This window comes from Pelodiscus sinensis, chromosome 17 (assembly GCF_049634645.1).
Source record: "Pelodiscus sinensis isolate JC-2024 chromosome 17, ASM4963464v1, whole genome shotgun sequence".
Classification (NCBI taxonomy): domain Eukaryota; kingdom Metazoa; phylum Chordata; order Testudines; family Trionychidae; genus Pelodiscus; species Pelodiscus sinensis.
Window position 1 is genome coordinate 926898 of NC_134727.1, and position 24942 is coordinate 951839.

General features: G+C 70.7%; 1 protein-coding gene across 1 annotated transcript in view; it reads left to right on the forward strand.

Moving 5' to 3' along the window:
- ARAP3 (ArfGAP with RhoGAP domain, ankyrin repeat and PH domain 3) overlaps window positions 1-24259 on the forward strand; it is a 26656-nt gene extending 2397 nt beyond the window's left edge. Inside the window, 27 exon segments of the mRNA XM_075900723.1 lie at window positions 7-325; window positions 660-766; window positions 1258-1457; window positions 2712-2797; window positions 2929-2943; window positions 2945-3112; window positions 3219-3381; window positions 3606-3737; window positions 3805-3958; window positions 4929-5031; window positions 5751-5949; window positions 6035-6098; window positions 6341-6504; window positions 6590-6802; window positions 7096-7201; window positions 7913-8060; window positions 8156-8224; window positions 8834-8908; window positions 9506-9620; window positions 11321-11449; window positions 16218-16351; window positions 17436-17518; window positions 18531-18566; window positions 19801-19864; window positions 20597-20734; window positions 20874-20912; window positions 21556-24259. Coding sequence (XP_075756838.1) covers window positions 7-325; window positions 660-766; window positions 1258-1457; window positions 2712-2797; window positions 2929-2943; window positions 2945-3112; window positions 3219-3381; window positions 3606-3737; window positions 3805-3958; window positions 4929-5031; window positions 5751-5949; window positions 6035-6098; window positions 6341-6504; window positions 6590-6802; window positions 7096-7201; window positions 7913-8060; window positions 8156-8224; window positions 8834-8908; window positions 9506-9620; window positions 11321-11449; window positions 16218-16351; window positions 17436-17518; window positions 18531-18566; window positions 19801-19864; window positions 20597-20734; window positions 20874-20912; window positions 21556-22080 — 3748 coding nt within the window. The 3' untranslated portion in view covers window positions 22081-24259.
- The last annotated feature ends 683 nt before the right edge of the window (window positions 24260-24942 follow it).

Below are 24942 nucleotides of genomic sequence, written 5' to 3' on the forward strand. Positions count from 1 at the left end.
CTGCAGCCCAACTCCTTTAGCAGCCCCCAGGCCCCTCGTCACCGGGCCCCAGCCCCGCCCAGGGACCGGCCGGCGGAGCTCCCGGAGCCGGAGCCTGGGCCACGGGTGGCTGCTCACGGCCTTGTCTCCCGCCGCAGCCCAGCGGGACGAGTGGTGCTCCACCCTGCAGCGGAAGGTGACGGAGCAGCGGCTGCTGGGCCTCCGGCCCCTCCTGGCCAGCTCGGCCGCCTGCCGGAAGAGCGGGGCCCTGGAGCTCAGAGGCCACAAGCCCAAGCTCTTTGCAGCCCTCAGCCTGGCCGCCATGTGGCTGTACAAGAGCGAGCAGGTGAGGGGCGGCAGGGAGCCCCCGGCAGCCTGGGGAGGGCAGAGTCTGAGCCCCATGGGGGGCCCCTGAGGCTGGAGCCTGCGCCCGCTCTGGTGCAGTCTGGGGGCATTTCCGCAGCCAGCCCGCGCCAGGCCACCAGGATCGGGCCCGGACTGAGCAGAGGGGAGGGGCCCAGGCCCGGGCGGTGCCCCACCCCACAGGTCTCGGTGCAGGCCAGCAGGGGAGAGTCCGGTGCACGTGCGGCTGTGCGGCGGGGCACCGTGCCCACGGGGCGCGGCCACGGCTCTGCGGGGCTAATGCCGCAGCCTCTCGCTGCCTCCCCCTCCATTCGCAGTTCTTCAAAATGGGCATCGCCATCTGCCTGATCGAGCTGCACGACGCCAGCATCCGGGACGCCAAGAACCGCGGCTTCGAGCTCATCAGCCCACTCAAGATCTTCAGGTCTGGCCCTGGGGGGAGCGGCAGGTGTGGCTGGTGCCTGGGCAGCGTATCGGGTGTCGCATGCTGGGGGCTGCAGCAGGGCTCCGGCTGGCTCGGGTGCCCGGGGGCGGGGCTGCAGCTGGGCTCCGGCTGGCTCGGGTGCCCGGGGGCGGGGCCTGCAGCTGGGCTCCGGCTGGCTCGGGTGCCCGGGGGCGGGACCTGCAGCTGGGCTCCGGCTGGCTCGGGTGCCCGGGGGCGGGGCCTGCAGCTGGGCTCCGGCTAGCTCGGGTGCCTGGGGGCGGGACCTGCAGCTGGGCTCCGGCTGGCTCGGGTGCCCGGGGGCGGGGCCTGGGCCTGCAGCTGGGCTCCGGCTGGCTCGGGTGCCCGGGGGCGGGGCCTGCAGCTGGCTCCGGCTGGCTCGGGTGCCCGGGGGCGGGGCCTGCAGCTGGGCTCCGGCTGGCTCAGGTGCCTGTGGGTAAGCTGCTGAGTTTCCCGGCTGTGCCTGTGCCCAGCTTCGTGGCGGATACGGAGCGGGAGAAGCGGGAGTGGATGGAGGCCCTGCAGGACGCCATCGCGGAGACGCTCTATGACTACGAGGTGGCTGAGAAAATCTGGTCCAATAAGGCCAACAAGTTCTGTGCTGACTGCAGAGCCCTGAGCCCCGACTGGGCGTCCATCAACCTGTGCGTGGTGATCTGCAAGCAGTGCGCAGGCCAGTGCAATTCTCCTGGCGTCCCTGGCAGCCGGGGTCTCGAGGGGGCGCTGGCCTCCGGGGCAGTGCATGGGGGGAGCACTGTCGGGTGGGCGGGGTATCAGTGGGGCAGGTTGCCTGGTGGGGTGGTGGATGGGCTGGATATGGGCCAGGCGGGTCGAGCTGTCAGATGTGGGTCAGGTGAATGGATCTGGGGCAGCAGGGATGGCTCAGGTGGTGGGTGGCGTACGAGGAAGGGAGACTCTGGAATAGCAGGCGTGAGGAGGTCGATTGCTGCGTCAGTAGGGGCCTGAGTAGCTGTGTCAGCCCGTGGGCCAGCTGGCAGGGTGGGTTGGGTTGGCGGGGCAGGTCAGGGCAGTGGGTTGGGCCAGTGGGGCAGCCCATGGGCCAGCAGGGTGGTGTGGCGGGGCAAGTCAGTGGGGTGGGGCAGGGCAGGTTGGTGGCGTGCCGGCGGGACAGCCTGTGGGCCGGCAGGGTGGCGTGTCAGTGGGGCAGGGCGGTGGCAGGCTGGCGGGGAGGGCAGCAGGGCAGGGCAGTGGGCCAGTGGGGCGGGGAGGGTGGCGGGGAGGGCGGCGGGGCAGGGCGGGGAGGGCGGCGGACCAGTGGGGCGGGGAGGGTGGCGGGGAGGGCGGCGGGCCAGTGGGGCAGGAGGGTGGCGGGGAGGGCGGCGGGGCAGGGCGGGGAGAGCGGCGGACCAGTGGGGCGGGGAGGGCGGCGGGGCAGGGCGGGCAGGGCGGTGGGCCGGTGGGGCAGGGCGGTGGCGGGCAGGGTGGTGGGCCGGCGGGGCAGGGCGGTGGGCCGGCGGGGCGGTGGCGGGGCAGGGCGGCGGGGCGGGGCGGTGGGCCAGCGGGGCGGTGGCGGGGCAGGGCGGTGGGCCGGTGGGGCAGGGCGATGGGCCAGCAGGGCGGTGGTGGGGCAGGGCGGTGGGGCAGCGGGGCAGGGCGGTGGGCCAGCGGGGCAGGGCGATGGGCCAGCAGGGCGGTGGTGGGGCAGGGCAGTGGGGCAGCGGGGCAGGGCAGTGGGCCAGCGGGGCAGGGCGGTGGTGGGGCAGGGCGGTGGGCAGGGCGGTGGGGCAGCGGGGCAGGGCGATGGGCCAGCAGGGCGGTGGTGGGGCAGGGCGGTGGGCCAGCGGGGCAGGGCGGTGGCGGGGCAGGGCGATGGGCCAGCAGGGCGGTGGTGGGGCAGGGCGGTGGGCCAGCGGGGCAGGGCAGTGGCGGGCCGGCGGGAACTCACGGTCTCTGCCGCGCCCAGCAGGTCAGCACCGGAGCCTGGGCTGCAGCGTGTCCAAGGTGCAGAGCCTGAAGCTGGACACCAGCGTGTGGAGCAACGAGGTTGTCCAGGTACCAAGGGCCCCGTGCGCCTGGCTGTGCTGGCGGGGGGGGCCCTCCGCAGTCCCCAGGGCATCCCCGTCCGTCTCGGGCCGGCCGTGTCCCCCCCAGCCCGCCCCCCCAGTGACCGCGCTCTCCTGCAGCTGTTCATCGTGCTGGGGAAACGAGCGAGCCAACCGGTTCTGGGCCGCGCGCCTCCCGCCCTCGGAGGCCCTCTACCCGGACGCCAGCGCGGAGCAGAGACGGGTCTTCGTCACCCACAAGTACCGCGAGGGGCGCTACCGCCTCCCGCACCCCCGCTACGGCTCCCAGGACGAGGTGCTGCAGGTAGGGGCGGGCGCAGCCGGACCCAGCGCCCCGGCTGGCGGCTCTGTGGGCACAGCTGGGTGCCCGTGGAGCCGGGTGCCCTGGCTGAGCGCCGCTCTTGCCCCAGGCGCTGTGTGCTGCCGTGGCAGGGCCCAGCCTGCTGAAGTCCGTCCTGCAGTTCTTCTCCAGCACCGAAGCCGGGCTGGCAGCTGGCACAGGGGGCCGCAAGGGGTCGCAGGGAGCTGGGCTCTGGCAGACCCCTGAGGGCAGCTGGCATGGGAGCCATCCAGGTAACTGGGACCCCAGAGCCCTGTGCCCCAGGGGCTGATGCTGCCCCTCCCCCTGCGCTGGCGAAGGCGTGGCACCCGCCGGACCTCACGGGTGTCAAAAGTGAGCCGGGAGGCCGAGGGTCCAGCCAGAGCCCCTCACCCAGGGGCATGGCCGCCAGGACAGGTCACCCGGTGCCGGCTGTGGGGTTGGCTCCCTCGGCCGCTCTGACGCGTGTGTCCTGCAGGGAGCCCCCCCGCGCAGGAGCTGGCTCTGGAAGGGGTCTACAACGAGGTGACCCAGCCCGTGGTGCGCTGCGGCTACCTCTCCAAGGCGCCGGTCCTCTCCAAGCTGGCCGGGGCCAGGAAGAGCAGAGACGGTAGGTCTGGGCCTGGCCCCGGCGCGACGGGGGGCGACCTGCCCGCGCTGACTCAGTGTCCCTGCAGACCTGCAGCGCGTCTGGTGCTCCCTGGAGAAGTCCCTCCTCTTCTACGAGACTGACAAGAGCGCGGAGCCAATGGGGAAGGTCGAGCTGGCCGACGTGCTCTCGCTGGGCGTGAGCACAGTGGATGGACAGGCCAGTCCAGGGCCTGGAGACAGGTACCCGGCCCAGGCCCCGCCTTCTCCCCTCCCCCGGCTCTGTGGCCCCGCCTTCTCCCCTTCCCCCGGCTCTGTGGCCCCGCCCAGGCCCCGCCTTCTCCCCTCCCCTGGGCTCTGTGGCCCCGCCTTCTCCCCTTCCCTGGGCTCTGTGGCCCCGCCCAGGCCCCGCCTTCTCCCCTTCCCTGGGCTCTGTGGCCCCGCCTTCTCCCCTCCCCTGGGCTCTGTGGCCCCGCCCAGGCCCCGCCTTCTCCCCTTCCCCGGGCTCTGTGGCCCCGCCCAGGCCCCGCCTTCTCCCCTCTCCTTGGCTCTGTGGCCCCGCCTTCTCCCCTTCCCTGGGCTCTGTGGCCCCGCCCAGGCCCCGCCTTCTCCCCTCCCCTTGGCTCTGTGGCCCCGCCTTCTCCCCTTCCCTGGGCTCTGTGGCCCCGCCCAGGCCCCGCCTTCTCCCCTTCCCTGGGCTCTGTGGCCCCGCCCAGGCCCCACCTTCTCCCCTCCCCCGGGCTCTGTGGTCCCGCCTTCTCCCCTTCCCCGGGCTCTGTGGCCCCGCCCAGGCATCCCATGCCCAGTATTCCCTGGGTGCAAGCCCCGGGGCAGTGGGGCAGGCATGGTGGGGGCCAGGTGGATCAGGGACCTGTCCCGGGCGGGCAATGGGAGCTAAGAGGTACCTGGTGTGGGGCTGGGCCCCCCGGGGAGCTCCTTTCCGCAGGAGCCGTCCCTTGCCAGGCCTGGCTGTCGTCCCAGGGGCTCCGGCCCGGTGCTGCAGGCGTCCCAGCGATGGCAGCCAGTGCCCCGAGCTCCCTGGCTCCTCTGCGCGGGGGGCAGCTAGAGCTGGGCCGCTGGAGGGGCCAGCAGCCCCTGGGCACTGCTGCCGAGCACCCTGGGCCCAGCCGGCGCCACCAGCAGCCAGAACTCTGCACGGCCGCAGGGCGGGTCGCTGCTGGGCCCTGCCACCCCCGTCTGCCCTGGCCTGCAGGTTCCGCTTCACCTTGGAGCTCTTCCTGCGCGGCGACAAACTCCAGCAGCTGGGAGCCGACGGGCCGGACGCCCTGCAGGCCTGGGCCAGCGCCCTCGGCAAGGTGCGTGAGACGGGCTGCCAGGGCGCTGGGCCTCCTCCCCTCCCCGGCATGCTGCTGGCTGGCCGGGATCCAGTCGGCATCCCCCTGCCGGCCCCGTGGGGCACAGTCCTCAGCCCTGCCCCCACCCCTGGGGCCTAGCCCCACCCTGCCCCCTCTGGCCCCGCCCCCTGGGGCCTAGCCCCACCCTGCCCCCTCTGGCCCTGCCCCCTGGGGCATAGCCCCGCCTCGCCCCCTCTGGTCCCGCCCCCTGGTGCCTAGCCCCACCCCGTCCCCTCTGGCCCCGCCCCCTGGGGAATAGACCTGCCCCTGGGGCCTAGCCCCACCCCGCCCCCTCTGGCCCCGCCCCCTGGGGAATAGACCTGCCCCCTGGGGCATAGCCCCACCCCGCCCCCTCTGGCCCCGCCCCCTGGGGAATAGACCTGCCCCTGGGGCATAGCCCTGCCTCACCCCCTCTGGTCCCGCCCCCTGGTGCCTAGCCCCACCCCGCCCCCTCTGGCCCCGCCCCCTGGGGCATAGCCCCGCCCCCTGGGGCATAGCTCTGCTCTGTCCCCTCTGGCCTCGCCCCCTGGGGCATAGCCCTGCTCCATCTGCCCTGTGCCTGGCCCCACCCTCCCTCCGTCCCTACCCCCCGGAGCCCAGTGCTTTGCCCGGGTCCATCCCCACTGTGGGGCAGAGTCCTTTGCCCCGTGGGCCCGGCTCTGACCGTCTCCGCCCCGCAGTGGTTCGCCCCGCTCAGCTGCCACTGCCTGCTGGCCTACGAGTTCCAGCGGGTCGGCCGCCTGCGCTACCGCTCCATGCTCAGCCCCGACCAGTGGCTGCCCGGCTTCTTCGTCCTGCAGAAGGCCCATCTCTTCCTGTGCCCGGGCCAGGAGGGTGCTGCCGAGGACAGCATCAACCTCCGCAGGCTGCAGGAGCTGAGTGAGTCCCCCCCCGCGCTGGCGCTGCGCCCAGCCTGGGACCCCCGAGGCCTCTCCCTGGCCTGAGTGCGCTTTGCTCCCTGCAGGCGTGGTCCCCCACCCGGACACCCCGGAGAAGAGGGAGGTGCTGATCCTGGTGGAGACGGGGAGGTGAGCTCTGTGGGACGAGGGTGGGGCAGGCTGAGCCTGGGGGGAGCATGGCTCGGTCAGGGCGCTTAGGACGGAGTCGGGGCCGGTCCCCCCTGCGCTGGTGCCTGGGTTGTGTGGGGCAGTGCCCGTGGCCAGGCCCGGGGGCTCTCGGCGCCCGCGCTGGGGCTGGGGCAGGGCTGTGGGCGCGGGCCCTGCGCTGCTGCCCTGGCTGGGTTTCACCCCTGCTCTCTGCCTGTCCTCAGGACCTTTTACCTGCAGGGGGTGTCGCGGCTGGACTTTGCGGCCTGGTGTGCAGCCATCCAGGCCTCGGCCGGGCGCCGCGGCAACGCCCTGCGCGACCAGCAGCTCAGCAGGAGCGACATCCCCATCATCGTGGACAGCTGCATCGCCTTCATCACGCAGTACGGTGAGCCGAGCCCCGCCCCGCCCCGCCTCCAGGCCCGGAGCTCCCCATCGCTGCCGGCCCGGTGACGCCCCCTCTCCGCCCGCAGGCCTGCGGCACGAGGGCATCTACCGCAAGAACGGGGCCAAGTCCCGCATCCGGGCGCTGATGGAGCAGTTCCGCCGGGACGCCCGCAACGTCAAGCTGCGCATCAGCGACAACTTCCTGGAGGACGTGACGGACGTGCTGAAGCGATTCTTCCGGGAGCTCGAGGACCCCGTCTTCACCGCCGAGCTGCACCCCCAGTGGCAGGAGGCTGCGGGTACCTGGCTCCCCTTCCACAGGCGGGGGGGCCTGTTCTGCCCTGCCCCGGCGCCGTCACTGGCACCCCTGGCCTGAGCTGGAGCCAGGCCCGGGGGAGGGGCGATGGGCGCGGGCACAGTTCCCTGCCAGCCCATGCAGGCCGGGGGCCAGCGGCTCGTGGCCGAGCCCCATGGCCGAGCCCCATGGCCGAGCCCCATGGCCGTGCCCCATGGCCGAGCCCCATGGCCGAGCCCCATGGCCGAGCCCCATGGCCGTGCCCCGTGCTGCATTGTGACCGTCTGCTCCCTCCAGCCATAGCCCTGAGGCCCCCCCGCCTGGAGCGCTACAAGGAGCTGATCAGCCGCCTACCCCGCCTCAACCGCAGGACACTGGCTGCTCTGATTGGCCACCTCTACCGGTCAGTCGCCCCGGTCAGCGTGCCTGTCGTCCCGTGGGGGGACCCAATGGGACACCCCTTGTCTCTGCTCCGTGCCCCGTGACGAGTGGGGCGCGCAGTCCCCGGGGCCTTCCCCTTGCTCCCCAACGCGCTCCCCTGGCTGCATGTGCCAGGGCTCGCAGGGTTCGATGTGGCCTGTGCTCCCTCCGCTCTGCTGCTGGGGCCTGCAGACAGCCGCTGGGTGCCCGGGGTCCTGCCCCGCGCGGGATGCTGCACGGGGAGGCCACGGCACGTTCACGCGCCTCCCGTGGCCAACGGGGGAGGCAAAGGCCAGAAGCCCGACGTGGCAAGCGCTGACGTGACGTGTGGCGCAGAGAGGGACGCGCTGAGAACCCCGGCGGCCTGGCAGGGAAGTTTGCTGAATGTTACAGCAAGTTCTGTCTGACTCAGCAGCCAGCCGGTTGCTTTGGGGAGGGCGGCTGGTTCTGGTGGCCGGTTCCGGGCAGGGGGGGGCCCGGTTCTGGTGGCCGGTTCTGGGCGGGGGGGGGGGGGCGGCCGGTTCTGGTGGCCGGTTCCGGGCGGGGGGGGGGCGGCCGGTTCTGGTGGCCGGTTCCGGGCGGGGGGGGGGGGCGGGGCGGCCGGTTCGGGGCGGGGGGGGGGCGGCCGGTTCTGGTGTCTGGTGCCGAGCTAGGGGCTGCCGCGCGCTGAGATCTCGCTCTCGCCCGGCGCCAGGGTGCAGAAATGTGCTGACTTCAATCAGATGGGCACCAAGAACCTGTCCCTGCTCTTCGCGCCCAGCCTCTTCCAGACCGACGGCAAAGGGGAGCACGAGGTCAAGGTGATGGAGGACCTGATTGAGAACTACGCCCACGTTTTCAACGTAAGCCCCCGCTGCCCCGTCTCCCTGCTGCCCCCGCTGCCCCCGCGTCTCCCTCCTCCCCCCACGCCTCCCTCATGCCCGTCTCTTGCTGGCAGATAGAGGAGGAGCAGGTGTTGCAGATGGAGCTGGAGAACAGTCTCATCACCACGTGGCGGGACGTGCAGGTGCTGGCGCGACGCCCCCGTGCCCTGGCTGCAAACCTTGCATGGCTCTGCTCCGGCCAGGGCTGCCCATGGGCTGGGGCTGCTGAGCTGCGCCCCCAGCTTACCCTGTCCGCCCCAACATCTGGGGCTGCTGCCGAGCCCAGTCGCGGGGCTGGCGGTTGGGGACCCGGGACTGCAGCCGGGAGCCTGCGGGGCTGGTGGCTGGGACCCGAGCATGGGGTGCAAAGATGCCCCCTTCCCCGCTGGCCCCAGGCGGGCTCCCAGCTGGCAGGGGCACAGGAAGGCTAGTGGGTCCCTGAAACTCCGCATCACGCAGAGCCCAGGCGCAGCCAGAGCCAGCTTGGGGAGAGGGGCCCCCCAGACACCGAGCCTGACACCCCTCAGCAGCCCGCCCCGCCTCCCGGCTTTGTCCTGCTGGGGGGCAAAGGGGGGACCCCCCCCACCAGGCTCAGGTTCTGTGAGCCTCGGCCATTGTCTCTGCTGGGCTGGGCAGCCTCCCACAGTGAGCCATCCGGGTAGCTGTGCCGTGCCCAGGGAAACTGAGGCATGCACCAACTGTTACTAGAGAGTGGAATCCCACGCCCCCAAACCGCTGTCTTCACCCCGCAGCTCTCGCAGGCCGGCGATCTCATCATGGAGGTGTACCTGGAGCACAAGCTGCCCGACTGCTGCGTCACCCTCAAGGTGAGCGAGCGCGTCCTGGCTGCGGGTGTGGCTCAGGCAGGCCGGCTCCGTGGCCCCCCCACGCCCGGCCTGGCTGCTGGTTGGGCAGGGGCTGTGTGCCCCCCCCCCCACGCCCGGCCTGGCTGCTGGTTGGGCAGGGGCTGTGTGCCCCCCCCCCCACGCCCGGCCTGGCTGCTGGTTGGGCAGGGGCTGTGTGCCCCCCCCCCCACGCCCGGCCTGGCTGCTGGTTGGGCAGGGGCTGTGTGCCCCCCCCCCACGCCCGGCCTGGCTGCTGGTTGGGCAGGGGCTGTGTGCCCCCCCCCCCACGCCCGGCCTGGCTGCTGGTTGGGCAGGGGCTGTGTGCCCCCCCCCCACGCCCGGCCTGGCTGCTGGTTGGGCAGGGGCTGTGTGCCCCCCCCCCACGCCCGGCCTGGCTGCTGGTTGGGCAGGGGCTGTGTGCCCCCCCCCCCCCCACGCCCGGCCTGGCTGCTGGTTGGGCAGGGGCTGTGTGCCCCCCCCCCCACGCCCGGCCTGGCTCCGCTGCCGGCTGGGCGGGGGCTGCAGTGTGGGGAGAGCTGCCAGGGACGGGGCGCCAGCTGGTCTCTCGCTTCCCCACAGGTGTCGCCCACCATGACGGCGGAGGAGCTGACTAACCAGGTCCTGGAGATGCGCAGCGTGCCGGCCAGCCTGGACATCTGGCTGACCTTCGAGACCCTGGAGAACGGAGACCTGGGTGAGTGAGGGGCGCCTCTGCCCTGGGGGCTGGCTGGGGGGGCGCTGTCTGTGCCGGGCCGGGTGACAGCCGCCGTGGGGCGGGGCGGGGGGGCCGGGTGACAGCCGCCATGGGGCGGGGCGGGGGGCTGGCTGCGTGGCCGTGGGGCGGGGCGGGGGGCTGGCTGCGTGGCCGTGGGGCAGGGGGCCGGGTGACAGCCGCCGTGGGGCGGGGCAGGGGGCTGGCTGTGTGGCCGTGGGGCAGGGGGCCGGGTGACAGCCGCTGTGGGGCGGGGCGGGGGGCTGGCTGCGTGGCCGTGGGGCGGGCCGGGGGGCTGGGTGACAGCCGCCGTGGGGCGGGGCGGGGGGCTGCGTGGCCGTGGGGCGGGGCGGGGGGGCCGGGTGACAGCCGCCGTGGGGCGGGGCGGGGGGCTGGCTGCGTGGCCGTGGGGCGGGGCGGGGGCCGGGTGACAGCCGCCGTGGGGCGGGGCGGGGGGCTGGCTGCGTGGCCGTGGGGCGGGGCGGGGGGCCGGGTGACAGCCGCCGTGGGGCGGGGCGGGGGGGGCTGGCTGCGTGGCCGTGGGGCGGGGCGGGGGGCTGGCTGCGTGGCCGTGGGGCAGGGGGCCGGGTGACAGCCGCCGTGGGGCGGGGCGGGGGGCTGGCTGCGTGGCCGTGGGGCGGGGCGGGGGGCCGGGTGACAGCCGCCGTGGGGCGGGGCGGGGGACTGGCTGCGTGGCCGTGGGGCGGGGCGGGGGGCTGGCTGCGTGGCCGTGGGGCAGGGGGCCGGGTGACAGCCGCCGTGGGGCGGGGCAGGGGGCTGGCTGTGTGGCCGTGGGGCAGGGGGCCGGGTGACAGCCGCTGTGGGGCGGGGCGGGGGGCTGGCTGCGTGGCCGTGGGGCGGGCCGGGGGGCTGGGTGACAGCCGCCGTGGGGCGGGGCGGGGGGCTGCGTGGCCGTGGGGCGGGGCGGGGGGCCGGGGTGACAGCCGCCGTGGGGCGGGGCGGGGGGCTGGCTGCGTGGCCGTGGGGCGGGGCGGGGGGCCGGGTGACAGCCGCCGTGGGGCGGGGCGGGGGGCCGGGTGACAGCCGCCGTGGGGCGGGGCGGGGGGCTGGCTGCGTGGCCGTGGGGCGGGGCGGGGGGGCCGGGTGACAGCCGCCGTGGGGCGGGGCGGGGGGGGCTGGCTGCGTGGCCGTGGGGCGGGGCGGGGGGCTGGCTGCGTGGCCGTGGGGCAGGGGGCCGGGTGACAGCCGCCGTGGGGCGGGGCGGGGGGCTGGCTGCGTGGCCGTGGGGCGGGGCGGGGGGCCGGGTGACAGCCGCCGTGGGGCGGGGCGGGGGACTGGCTGCGTGGCCGTGGGGCGGGGCGGGGGGGCTGGGTGACAGCCGCCGTGGGGCGGGGGCGGGGGACTGGCTGCGTGGCCGTGGGGCGGGGCGGGGGGGCTGGGTGACAGCCGCCGTGGGGCGGGGCGGGGGGCTGGCTGCGTGGCCGTGGGGCAGGGGGCCGGGTGACAGCCGCCGTGGGGCGGGGCGGGGGGCTGGCTGCGTGGCCGTGGGGAAGGCTGGGCGGGTTCAGCTGTGTGGAGCTCACATGGTGGCTCTTCTCCCTGCCCACCCGGCCCCGGCCCCACCCCCACCCCCACAGGCAGCCCTGCCCCACGGTGGGGGCCGGGCTCTCCTGGGGCAGCTCCTCCCTGCCCGGAGCAAGCGGCCTCGTCTCCCCTCCCAGAGCGGCCCCTGCACCCCAAGGAGAGGGTCTTGGAGCAGGCTCTGCAGTGGTGCAAGCTGCCGGAGCCCAGCTCCGCCTACCTGCTGGTGAGGAAGGTTCCCATTGGAGAAGGCAGCTGTCTCTTCACAGGTAAGCTCCGCCCACTGTGGCTGGGCTGCAAGGCCCTGCATGAGCTAGTGCGGTCGGGCAGAGCAGGCGCAGCCGCGCTGGGGGCCTGGACAAGCAGCTCCGGCCGGTCCCCATGGCTGCCCCTGGGGCTGCCTGTTGTGTGGGGCGGCCGCAGGCTGGGAGCCAGCAATTGCCCCGCCCCAGGGGGCAGGGCCTGAGCACGGGGAGCTCCCATCATCTGCCCCCCCAACTCGCTCTGTGCCTAACCCTGCCCCAGCCTGCTCTGCCTTGCCCAGGACGGGGTCAGACCAAAGAGCCGTCATGCGCAGTGCCCATGGGATCCCTCTCCTGCCTGACACCAGCCCTGCCCAGCCTGGCTAATCGCCATCGATGGGCCTGTCCTCCATGCATGGAGCTGGCTCTCTTTTCAACCCTGTGAAAGCCCTGGTCTTCACCACATCCTCTGGCGAGGAGTTCCACAGGTTGCCTACACTGCATGAAGAAAAACTTCCTTTGGTTTGTTTTAAACCTGCTGCCTCTTCATTCCTAGTTCTTAAGTTATAGGAACAAGTCAATATCTTTTCCTTATTCCCTTTCTCCACACCACTCATGATTGTCTAGACCTCTCTCATATCTCCCTAGTCTCCTCTTCTCCACACTGAAAAGGCCCCGTCTTACGCGTCTCTCCTCATATGGCAGCCGTTCTATTTCTGTTGTCCTTACCTGAACCTTCTCCAATGCCAGGGTCTCTTTGTAGAGATGAGGTGACCACGTCTGCCCGCAGTGTTCAAGCTGTGGGCACCCTCTGGTTTTACAGAGACAGAGAGACAATCTCCATCCTATTCTCCACCCGTTCGTATTGATTCTGTTTGCTAGTGTGGCTGCCGCCGCACACGGGGGGTGTTTTCAGAGAACTCTCCACGCTGACTCCAAGATCTCCAGTAGCTGGAGCGAAATTCGTCCCCGTCATAGTGTATGTAGAGCTGGGGTTATTTTTTCCAATGTGCATTTGTGGTGGTGCGTCGGGGACCCCCCGATCCTGCCCCCGGAGCAGCCAGACCAGACTGCGCCAGCCAGTAGAACGGGGGGGGTCATTGCTCCTCCAGGACACAGCCCCGCACAGGCGATGTGGGGCCAGGAGCCTCAGCCCCCTTGGGGTGGGTCCATCGCCCCCCAGCACCCAGCTTAGTCTGTTCCCTTCATGTTTCCCAGCCAGAGTCGGCCCAGCTCCCAGCCCTGCCCCCAGCCAGGTGGCTGTATCCCCCCCACTTTGTCTCTCCCCCCTCTCCCCCCCCCCCCGGAAGAGCCTTGTTGTCTGCTCAGGCTGGGCCCAGGCGTCTGGGCCAATGCACCAGTGGGGAGTCCGTGGGAATCGCAGCCCAGCGCAGGGGACCCCGGTCAGAGCAGACCCCCCCCCCCCACGTCCCATCTCTCCCCCCTCCGGGAGCGAGCTGAGCAGGGTCACTCCGCTTGTGACCTGGGGGGAGGTCGGGCCCCTGCCCGGTAAAGCCACCGGTGACACTGGTGCCCCCTTGGCTTGGGCCGGCCACGGCGCTGCCCTGCAGGAGCCGGCTCCCCCCGTCCGGTTGCGCCACGGCTTTGAGGGGCCGGTGCGGGGCCACTCTCTGTGGCTGCACCAGCCCTTCCCCTGCCCTGGGGCTCTGCCCAGGCCCTCCCTGGCCGGGCCCACGAGCCCAGCGAGCCTTTCCTGGAAAGCCAGGACGTCCCCCACCCCCGGCTCTCCATTCGGGAGGTCTCTCCATGACAGACCGGGCCAGGTCTGGGCACAGCTGAGGGCGTCCGCTCAGGGCGAATTGCTCAAATTTGGGGCTCTCTCTAGCCCCAGACTGGAGACCTTCCCAAACAGGCCACACACCAGTCTCACAGAGCGCTTCAGCTGCCTGCCTGAAGCCTCCCGAGCAAAACCCCTCTGGCACCCCAGCAATATCCGTGCCCCAGATGGCCTATCCCTGTGTTCCCTGCTGGTAGCACCTAGGGATCAGTCCCCGTTCCTCAGGTGTGGCCTTGCCCTATTGTTCCATGGAGACTTGCTCATTAGCATGTCCACAGGCTGAGCTGCGTTGCCCATAGTTCAACCACATCCAGAGAAACATTTGGTATCCACACACAGCCCATGCTTCTAACTTATACTATCTCGTGAATAGCATGTATGGAAGCAGAAGAAAGTAGCTTCTATTTGACACCTCACGTGGCCCCCTTTGTGCCACTTTTGGGGCCAACACCCCCCCCATGGGTGCAGCAGTGATCTGGCTGCTCCCCTCAAAATCCAGTAAGGTGACACCCCCTCCCACAACTCTCTCAGCAAGCCAGGGGTCCTTCCCCCTCTGCACCCTGGCTCTGTCGGGGGGACCTGGCAGACCCTCGGGGCGTCTCCCTGTGCAGACAGCGGGGGGCAGGGACTCGTCCCAGTCCTGCGGGTGCCGGTGCATACAGGCCTCCAGCATCTGCCTCAGGTTCCCCTGGAACCTCCCACCAGCCCGCTGGGCCGGGCGCCGTACGCTGGGGTCCAGGTGAGCCGGGCCCCGTGCGTCTCCCACAGGCACCGGAGCGGGGCCGACATGAAGTGAGGACTCCTGGGGGAACCCCCCTGCTGAACAGGGCCAGCAGCGTCTGCCACCGTGTCTGCTCGCTAGAGGGCAGGGCCACGGCCCGGGGCAGTGGGTGGCCGTATCCATGGCTACCAGGGTGTATTTGCTCCCCGTCCGGGTGGCCTGGCCGACAGGCCCCGCTATCTCTAATGCCGCCCTCCGGAACCGCTCCTCTGTGATGGGCAGGGGCCTCCAAGCAGCTTCCCTCCCATCTCGGGCCCCCCCCCAGGACCGGCAGGACCGCTGCACGGCCGCCAATCTCCCCGGCCAGTAGACGTGTTGGAGCAGCCTCAGCCGGGTGCGTCGGATCCCCCGGTGCCCCCCAAATGGGACGTCATGGGCCAGATACAGCAGCTTGCAGCGATGCTTTTGGGCACCACCAGCTGCAGCTGGAGCCCCCATAGCCCCACCTTCCTGGGGGGAGCCATTCCCGGTACAGGAATCCCCCTCCCCCAGGAATCTCTCCTGGCAGCCTCGCCCTAGGGGCTGAGCCGCGCCCAGGTCCGCCCGGTCCCTCAGGGTCCCAAGGAGGGATCCCCCTGCACTTCAGCCTGGAATTCAGCAGCTGGGGCAGAGACGGGAACCTGTTCTCCCCCCATTACCTGGTGTCGGAGTCCCAGCCCGTCCAGGCTCTGTGTCTGCTGGGATGGGGCCCTGCGCCCACTGCAGGGAGCCCTCCCCTGGGTCAGGGTCGCCACCCCCTCGCTGACACCAGTGTGACGTCGCATCGGGGTCCCCCTGACTCCTGCCCCCCCGAAATGGCACAGACAGACTCCCCCAGCCAGTAGAACAGGGGAGTTTATTGCTTCTCCAGGATACAGCCCAGCACAGATGTCATCTGGTTACAGGGCAGGCCTAGGATGCCTCAGCCCCCTTGAGATGGGGGAGCCTGGGCCCCTAAATCCCAGCCCCTTGCTTAGGCTGCTTCCTCCATGATACCAGACAGAAACTAAAAAAACCTCTCTTCCAGCCCTGCCCCCCAGCCAGGTGCTGGTCTCCGCCCTCCTCCCTTTGTCTCCCTCCCTGGGAGGCTGAGCCTGGGTGTCTGGGTTAATCCACATTTGGGGGAGTCAGTGAGAATCTCCCCTCCCAGCGCAGGGGGTCACAGAGCAGACAGCCCCCCCCCCCCCCCGTGCCACACCTTGTCAAAGGCTTTCTGGAACTCTAAGTGCCCTCTCTCCACCGGATCCCTCTTGGCCTCCCGTGTGCTGAGCCCCCAGTGAGGCGGGTTTCCCTTTGCAGACACCATGGTGACTTCCCCAAGAAATTCTTTACTGTAGTTTCAATGAACGTGCTCCGTACTGACGTGAGATTTCCCGGTCTGTAACTGCCGGGAATCGGCTCGCCGCTAGAGCCGTCACGCTAGCGATCTTCCAGTCATTGGCACAGAAGCTGATCTCAAGGGCGGGTTACAAACGACAGTTAATAGCTCGGCAGTTTCCCATTAGAGTTCTTTCAGAACCCTTGGGTGATGCCATCTGGTCCTGGTGCCCGTTAGGTTCATCGATTTGTTCCAAAACCTCCTCTAATGACACCTCAATCTGGGACAATTCCTCAGATCTGCCGCCTACCAGAACGGCTCAGGGTTGGGGATCTCCCCGATATCCTCAGCCGTGAAGACTGAAGCAAAGAATTCATGTAGCTTCCCCGCAGTGACTTTATCGTCTGAGTCTCCTTTAGCATCGCAATCGTCCAAAGGCCCCCCTGGCTGTGGAGCCGGCTTCCTGCGTCCGATGTACTTAACCATTTTGCCATTGCTTGTGGAGGGTTTGCCTGGCTGCTCTTCAAACTCCTTTTTGGCTGCTGCCTCTTATATTTTTACACTTAATTTGACAGTTCCTGCTCCTTTCTATTTTCCTCACTAGGATTTGACTTTTTAAAAGCTCTGGTATCTCACTGCTTCTTTGACCTGGCTGTTAACCCACGTGGCACTTTTTGGTTCTCTTGCTGTTTTCAATGTGGGGTGTCCATTGAAGTCGGGCCTCTGTCCTGGGTCTTTGAAAAGTTTCCCTGCAGCTTGCAGGGGTTTGACTTGGTCACTGTCCCTTGTCACTTGTGTAACTAACCTGGGCCGTGTGGAGCTCCCCTTTGTGAAATGAAGCGTGGGGCTGCTGAGGGCCCCCAGCACCGGGCTGGGAAATGTTGGTACTTTCTGGTCCTGCTCTTTGCCCACGGTGCAGGGGCCAAGCGCCAGAGCCCCAAGTGCGGGGTGCTGAAGTGCCGAGAGGAGCCCCCCAAGCTCCTGGGCTGCAAGTTTCAGGAGCGATACTTCGTCATCCAGGAGCACAAGCTGCTGCTGCTGAAGGAGAAAAGGGTAAAGGAGGAGCCAGGTCTTTGCAGACGCAGGGGCAAGGCTGGGCTAGGAGGGGCTGCTGTGGAAGTGCAGCCCCCCGCCGTGCAGCCAGGCCAGCGCCTCCAGCCGTGGCAGGCGAGGGGTGCCAGCTGGAGGGCCGAGCCGGGCGGGGGGCTGCAGGGGGTGGAGGGATGGTTGGGGGCAGGGCCGAGCCGGGCGGGGGGCTGCAGGGGGCGGAGGGATGTTGGGGGGCTGGGCCGAGCCGGGCGGGGGGCTGCAGGGGGCCGAGGGATGTTGGGGGGCTGGGCCGGGCGGGATGGGGGGTGTCCGTGGGCGGGGGGCTGCAGGGGGCCGAGGGATGTTGGGGGGCTGGGCCGGGCGGGATAGGGGGTGTCCGTGGGCGGGGGGCTGCAGGGGGCCGAGGGATGTTGGGGGGCTGGGCCGGGCGGGATGGGGGGTGTCCGTGGGCGGGGGGCTGCAGGGGGCCGAGGGATGTTGGGGGGCTGGGCCAGGCGGGATGGGGGGTGTCCGTGGGCGGGAGGCTGCAGGGGGCCGAGGGATGTTGGGGGGCTGGGCCGGGCAGGGGGTTGCAGGGGGCGGAGGGATGGTTGGGGGCTGGGCCGGGCGGGGGACAGCAGGGGGCGGAGGGATGTTTGGGGGCAGGGCCGGGCGGGGGGCTGCAGGGGGCGGAGGGATGTTTGGGGGCAGGGCCGAGCCGGGCGGGGGGCTGCAGGGGGCGGAGGGATGTTGGGGGGCTGGGCCGAGCCGGGCGGGGGGGCTGCAGAGGGCGGGGGGCTGCAGGGGGCCGAGGGATGTTGGGGGGCTGGGACGGGCGGGATGGGGGGTGTCCGTGGGCGGGGGGCTGCAGGGGGCCGAGGGATGTTGGGGGGCTGGGCCGGGCGGGATGGGGGGTGTCCGTGGGCGGGGGGCTGCAGGGGGCCGAGGGATGTTGGGGGGCTGGGCCGGGCGGGATGGGGGGTGTCCGTGGGCGGGGGGCTGCAGGGGGCCGAGGGATGTTGGGGGGCTGGGCCGGGCGGGATGGGGGGTGTCCGTGGGCGGGGGGCTGCAGGGGGCGGAGGGCTGAGCGTCCGGCTCTCGTCCCCAGAGCGCCCGGCCGGAGCGGGAGTGGCCCCTCGACATGGCCAAGGTTTACATGGGGATTCGGAAGAAACTGAAGCCGCCGTCCCAGTAAGAGTCGGGCTCCGGGGTGCGGACCCCTCCAAGTGGTAACCCCGGCCTGGCCGCAAGCTCCCCCCGCCCCGAGCCAGCCCCCCCCCCAACCGCCCCACCCCCCCCGCCTCACATGTCTGGTCTCTGCCCCCCCCCCCCCCAACCGCCCCCCCCCCCGCCTCACATGTCTGGCCTCTGCCCCCCTCCCCCGCGCCCCCCCAACCCCCCCGCCTCACATGTCTGGCCTCTGCCCCCCTCCCCCGTGCCCCCCAACCGCCCCACCCCCCCACCTCACATGTCTGGCCTCTGCCCCCCTCCCCCGCGCCCCTCCCAACCGCCCCACCCCCCCGCCTCACATGTCTGGCCTCTGCCCCCCTCCCCCGCGCCGCCCCACCCCCCTAGCCTCACATGTCTGGCCTCTGCCCCCCTCCCCCGCACCCCCCCTCAACCGCCCCACCCCCCTAGCCTCACATGTCTGCCCCCCCAATCCTCCCACCCCCCCAGCCTCACATGTCTGGCCTCTGCCCCCCTCCCCCGCACCCCCCAACTGCCCCACCCCCCCAGCCTCACATGTCTGGCCTCTGCCCCCCTCCCCCGCACCCCCCAACTGCCCCACCCCCCCAGCCTCACACGTCTGGCCTCTGACCCCCTCCCCCACACCCCTCCCAACCGCCCCACCCCCCTAGCCTCACGTCTGCCTCCCCAACCCCCCCACCCTCCGAGCCTCACATGTCTGGCCTCTGCCCCCCTCCCCCACGCCCCCCCTCAGCTGCCCGCCCCCCCTCAGCCTCCCATGCCCGGCCTCCGCCCCACCGCCCCCACCCCCACCCCCACGTGGCTGGCCATACCACGTCCTGCAACCCTTCTGTGACCTCTGTGAGGCGGAGCCTAATTGGCCCCCTTGTGCCAAGGGAGCTAACCCCTTCGGGCCCCCCCCCCCAGCCCCACGGGGACCTGCCAGGCTGCCCCAGCTCGGGCCCACGCGTGGCTCCTGCCCTGGCCTGACCGTGCCTCCTCCCCTCTGCTCTAGGTGGGGATTCACCCTGGTCCTGGACAAGCAGCAGCTGTGAGTACTTGGGGGCCCCTCCCCTCCCTGTGGCCACGGCCCCAGGGTCCGGCGTGGCTGTGCCGGAGCCCGGGCGGGGCGGGGCCAGTGGCAGGAGTGGCTGGGCTGGCGTCCTTGCCAGAGGAGCTGCTTGGACCCCAGGAAATGGGAAAACCAATTGTGTCTGCCTCAGAAATTCGGTGGGCGTGTGTGTGCGTGCACGCGCCTCCTGTGTGCCCAGTGTGTGTGCACTTCTTTGTGCGTGCACGCGCCTCCTGTGTGCCCAGTGTGTGTGCACTTCTTTGTGCGTGCACGCGCCTCCTGTGTGCCCAGTGTGTGTGCACTTCTTTGTGCGTGCACGCGCCTCCTGTGTGCCCAGTGTGTGTGCACTTCTTTGTGCGTGCACGCGCCTCCTGTGTGCCCAGTGTGTGTGCACTTCTTTGTGCGTGCACGCGCCTCCTGTGTGCCCAGTGTGTGTGCACTTCTTTGTGCGTGCACGCGCCTCCTGTGTGCCCTGAGTGTGTGCACTTCTTTGTGCGTGCACGCGCCTCCTGTGTGCCCAGTGTGTGTGCACTTCTTTGTGCGTGCACGCGCCTCCTGTGTGCCCAGTGTGTGTGCTCTTCTTTGTGCGTGCACGCGCCTCCTGTGTGCCCAGTGTGTGTGCACTTCTTTGTGCGTGCACGCGCCTCCTGTGTGCCCAGTGTGTGTGCACTTCTTTGTGCGTGCACGCGCCTCCTGTGTGCCCAGTGTGTGTGCACTTCTTTGTGCGTGCACGCGCCTCCTGTGTGCCCTGAGTGTGTGCACTTCTTTGTGCGTGCACGCGCCTCCTGTGTGTCCTGTGTGCACTTCTTTGTGCGTGCACGCGCCTCCTGTGTGCCCTGTGGGTGCACTTCTTTGTGCGTGCACGCGCCTCCTGTGTGTGCACTTCTTTGTGCGTGCACGCGCCTCCTGTGTGTCCTGTGTGCACTTCTTTGTGCGTGCACGCGCCTCCTGTGTGCCCAGTGTGTGTGCACTTCTTTGTGCGTGCATGTGCCTCCTGTGTGTCCTGTGTGCGCACTTGTTTGTGTATGCACGTGCCCTCTGTGTGCCCTGTGTGCACATGCATGTGCGAGCATGCTAATGTGTGTGTCTGTCTGTACACATCTGTGTGCATGTACAGAGCCTGCTTGTGTCTCCAGCCAACCCTGGGGCAGCGCTGACTGTGTGGGGTGCAGCTGGGCCCAGTACCCAGCCAGTATCTCCTCTGGCCCCACAGGTCCCTGGCATGTGCAGGGCAGGCCGAGCTGTGGGACTGGACCACCAGCATCCTGAAGGCTCAGGTGAGTAAGCGCTGGCGACCAGGTGTGTGGTAGGCTGGGGGGGGTGGCAGTGCCAGGCAGGGAGGTGCCGGCCGGGGGGGCTGGCAGTGCCGGGGGGGGCTGGGGGGCTGGCAGTGCCGGGCGGGGCCGGGGGGGTGGCAGCGCCGGGCGGGGCCGGGGGGGGGGGTGGCAGCGCCGGGCAGTGATGGGGAGGGCTGGGGGGGTGGCAGTGCCAGGCAGGGAGGTGCCGGCTGGGGGGGGCTGGCAGTGCCAGGCAGGGCTGGGGGGGCTGGGAGGTGGCAGCGCCGGGCAGGGACGGGGGGGCTGGGGGGAGGTGGCAGCGCTGGGCAGTGATGGGGAGGGCTGGGGGGGTGGCAGTGCCAGGCAGGGCTGGGGGGGCTGGGAGGTGGCAGCGCCGGGTAGGGACGGAGGGGCTGGGGGGAGGTGGCAGCGCTGGGCAGTGATGGGGAGGGCTGGGGGGGGTGGCAGTGCCAGGCAGGGAGGTGCTGGCCGGGGGGGGGCGGGGGGGGTGGCAGTGCCAGGCAGGGAGGTGCCGGCCGGGGGGGGCTGGCAGTGCCGGGGGGGCTGGGGGGGGTGGCAGTGCCAGGCAGGGAGGTGCCGGCCGGGGGGGCTGGCAGTGCCGGGGGGGGTTGGGGGGGTGGCAGTGCCAGGCAGGGAGGTGCTGGCCGGGGGGGGCTGGCAGTGCCGGGGGGGGGGCAGCGCCGGGCAGTGACGTGGTGCGTCCCCGTGCAGCACGACGGCCTGCGCCCGGTTGTCATGCGGCGACGCTCCTCCTCCGACCTCGCCAGGCAGAAGTTCGGCACCATGCCCCTCGTCCCGCTGCAGGGAGACAGCACCGACGCCAGCCTGCTCTCCGCCAACCAGACCCTGGTACGGCCCCGTGGGGCTAGCGGGGGGGCATGAGAGGTCCCCGTGAGCTGTGGCTCCTGTGGGTGGCAGTGTCCTCCCCCGCACGCGTGGGCAGCCGGCCCCGCCCCGGCCCCACTTACTCTCCCGTCTCCGTTTGTAGCGCCGCCTGCACGCGCGAAGGACTCTGTCCATGTTCTTTGTAAGTACCTGCATGGGCTGCATGTTTCCCAGGGAGCCCTGCGGGGGGGCAGAGGCCCCGTGGCGTCGTTCAGAGGCGGGTGGCCCCACGGCGCTTGGGGGTGTCAGACAAGGGGCTGCCCGCGGAGGCTGAGCGCATGTGGAAGGAGCGGCTGGCTGGCCAGGTCGGGGCTTTCTGCATGGCTTTGGGCTGAGACCCCCGGCCCCGCAGCGCTGGTGAACGGCTGTGCCGGGGCAGGCGCCTCCCCGGCCCCACCAGGAGCCATGGGGCAGAAGCTGGAGAGCCAGCCCAGGGCGAAGCTGCGCGGGAGGGGGCAGGGCATCTCGCACCCCGGGCTGCCAGCGCTGGCTGGCCCAGGTCCAGCCGTTGGGGCTAGGCCAAAGAGGGGGGGCTCCGTGGGTCACGCCGGCTTGGGCCATGCTCCTCGTGGGGGGCGGGCAGAGCCAGCCTGGCCTGGAGGAGGCTGCAGCCCTAATATGGGTCAAACCCAGCAGCCACTTGGACCCTGGCAGCTCCCCCTCCAGCAGGGCCGCGGGCGGGGCTCTGCCTCCCCCCAGACGTTGCCCTGCCCCGGGGGCCCGGGGGGGGAGCTCCGCAGGGGGGGCCTGGTGCCTGGCGCTCACGGAGCCCTTGGCCTCGCCAGCCCATGAAGATGCACCAGGACTCGGTGGAGGAGCAGCAGGCGGCCGAGGCGGCCGTGGAGCCGGTGTACGAGGAGGTGGGCGAGTTCCTGGCGCTGGCCCCGCCGCGGCTGGACGCAGGCCCCCTGCTGGCGCTGGCCCCGGTGCCCGCCGTGGACGCATCCAGCAAGCCAGCCCTGCCCCCGGAGCAGCCGCCGAGCCGCAGCCCAGAGCGGAGGGGGCCAGGCGCCCAGGCCAGGTCGCTGTCCCTCGAGAGGGGCCTGGACCTGGATCCCGAGCAGGCCCCGGAGTGGGACAGGGCCCCGGGGCTCAGGGCCGCCCAGGCAGGCTCGCTGGAGAGAGCCGAGGAGCTGCCGGCCCTGCCCCTGGCGCCGGCGGCCAGCCCCGAGCCCCCGCAGGAGGGTGCCAGGAAGCGCAGCGCCCAGCTGGCCTCGCCCGCCAGCGAGCGGCTCATGCAGGAGCTCAGCAGCCGCCTCCTGAGGAAGAGCGAGGGGCCGGCGCCCGGGCCCGGGCAGCAGGTCACGTGACCCCGCCTGGCGTTCCCAGGCCTGGGGGCTGCGCCCTGCCCCTCCGCTCTGCACCCAGCGTGCTCCCTGCGCCACCAGTGGGATGCCGCACGGCCCCCGGGGCTGCCTGAGCCCAGCGCTGCCAGGCACCCGCAGGCGCTGCGAAGGGGAAGCACAAACCAAACAACAGGAAGAGGCAAGTTTTTGCAACTTGCTGTGCGACTGGGAGGGAGGTGTGAGCATCCGCCAGTCTGTGGGGGAGGTGTGTGTGTGCAGGGCCTCTGTGTGATGGGGGAGCATGCAGGGCATGCGTGTGATAGTGTGTGTGTGCGCGCACAGGGCATGTGATGTAGTATGAGTGTGCGTGCGTCTGCAGGGTGTGTGATGCAGTGTGTGCATGTGCAGCATGATTGTGTGCGTGTGTGTGCAGGATGTGATGCAGCGTGAGTGTGTGTGCTGGACGTATGTGATGCAGGGTGTGTGTGTGTGTGCAGGGTGTGATGCAGCGTGTGGGCGTGCGTGCGGGGTGTGCGATGCAGCGTGTGGGCGTGCGTGCGGGGTGTGCGATGCAGCGTGTGTGCGTGCGCATGTGTGCGGGGTGTGCGATGCAGCGTTGTGTGCGCGTGCATGCAGGGTGTGCGATGCAACGTCTGTGTGCACGTGTGTGTTCGGTGTGCGATGCGGCAGGTGTGTGTGTGCGTGCACAGGGTGTGCGATGCAGCATGTGCATGTGCAGCATGTGCAATGCAATGTGTGCGCGCAGCGTGTGCAATGCAGTGTGTGCGCGCAGCATGTGCGATGCATGTGTGTGTGCGCGCATGTGTGCAGGGTGTGCGATGCAGGCGTGTGTGTGTGCGTGTGTGTGCGCAGGGTGTGCAATGCAGCGCGTGTGTGTGTGTGCAGGGTGTGCAATGCAGCGTGTGCGCAGGGTGTGCGATGCAGCGTGTGTGTGTGCAGGGTGTGCGATGCAGCGTGTGCGATGCAGCGTGTGTGTGTGCAGGGTGTGCGATGCAGCGTGTGTGTGCACGTGTGTGTGCAGGGTGTGCGATGCAGCGTGTGCGCAGGGTGTGCGATGCAGCGTGCGTGCGCGTGTGTGCAGGTTGTACGATGCAGCGTGTGTGGTGTGAGCACGTGCGCAGGGTGTGCAAAGCAGCGTGTGCGTGTGCAGGGTGTGCAATGCTGCGTGTGCGATGCAGCGTGTGTGTGTGCAGGGTGTGCAATGCAGCATGTGCGCAGGGTGTGCAATGCATCGTGTGTGTGTGTGTGCGCAGGGTGTGCGATGCATCGTGTGTGTGTGTGCAGGGTGTGCGATGCAGCGTGTGTGTGTGCGCGTGTGTGCAGGGTGTGCAATGCAGCGCATGTGTGCGTGCAGGGTGTGCGATGCAGCGCATGTGTGCGTGCAGGGTGTGCAAAGCAGCGTGTGCGTGTGTGTGTGCAGGGTGTGCAATGCAGCGTGTGCGATGCAGCGTGTGCAGGGTGTGTGCGATGCAGCGTGTGCGTGTGCAGGGTGTGTGCGATGCAGCGTGTGCGCAGGGTGTGCGATGCAGCGTGCGTGCGCGTGTGCGCAGGGTGTACGATGCAGCGTGTGCGTGCGTGTGCGTGTGCAGGTTGTGCAATGCAGCGTGTGTGTGTGTGCGCACGTGCGCAGGGTGTGCAAAGCAGCGTGTGCGTGTATGTGTGCAGGGTGTGCAATGCAGCGTGTGCGATGCAGCGTGTGCAGGGTGTGTGCGATGCAGCGTGTGCAGGGTGTGCAATGCAGCGTGTGCGATGCAGCGTGTGCGTGTGCAGGGTGTGTGCGATGCAGCGTGTGTGCCATGCAGCGTGTGCGTGTGTGTGTGCAGGGTGTGCAATGCAGCGTGTGCAATTGTGCGTGTGCAGCGTGTGCGATGCAGCGTGTGTGCGTGTGCAGCGTGTGTGCGATGCAGCGTGTGTGCCATGCAGCGTGTGCGTGTGCGTGTGTGCAGGGTGTGCAATGCAGCATGTGCGATGCTGCGTGTGCAGGGTGTGTGCGCTGGAGGAGGCTCCGATTTGCACTGCAGCCGGAGCCCCGGCGCGCTGGGGGCGGTGGGAAGAGCCTGGACGCTGGAGCGCTCCGGCAGCCGGCCTGTCCGCTGTGTCCGTGCTGCCCGGGGCGGGCCTGCCCTGCCCGGTTATTTAGACCCGTCCCCTCCTGCAATGCCAATAAAGACTCTGCACAGCACCCGTGGGCGCTGCGCCGAACGGCCTGATGGGCAGCAGCAGGCTGGCTGAGCCTGGTCCCCGGGGGTGGGGGGCGCCGTGCTGGGGTGGCCTGGGCCTGCGCCCCCCCCTGCTGCCAAGGCTGGACGTGGGGGGGCCGGGGGCTCAGCCGCGTGTGGCTGGGCCGTGCTGGGCAGCTCCCCTCCGGCAGCGATGGGGCTGGAGCCGGAGCTGCTCTGCTGGGGGCGATGCCCTGGGCACTGCTCCAGCCTCTGCCCCCGGGGGCAGCCCCCCAGGCTGCGCAGCCCCGCTGGGTGTGGAGCCGCTCGGGTGGGAATGGCCCAGGCCGGGGGATGAGCAGCTCCATGGCGGGAGAGCTGGGGCCTCCTGCTGCTGTGGGAAAGGGGCAGGTGGGGGGCCCTGGGCCCAGCTGGGGGGTGGGGTGCACCAGGCCAGAGCTAAGGCAGCTCCAGGCCGCAGGGCTCTCCAAGGGGTGGGGCGCAGGGGGCAGGCGGGGGGTTGCTCTGGGGCTTGGCAGAGGGGAGAATCCCTGGGCCTTTAGTTGAGTGCAGGGCGGGCCCTGGCTTCTCAGGAGCGGTCCCCAAACCCTGCCTCCAGCACGGCCGGCAGCGAGGGGGGCAGGGCTGCCCCACCCATGGATGGGGGCACTGACCCCTGTGTGACGGCGCAGTTGGGGTCCTCCAA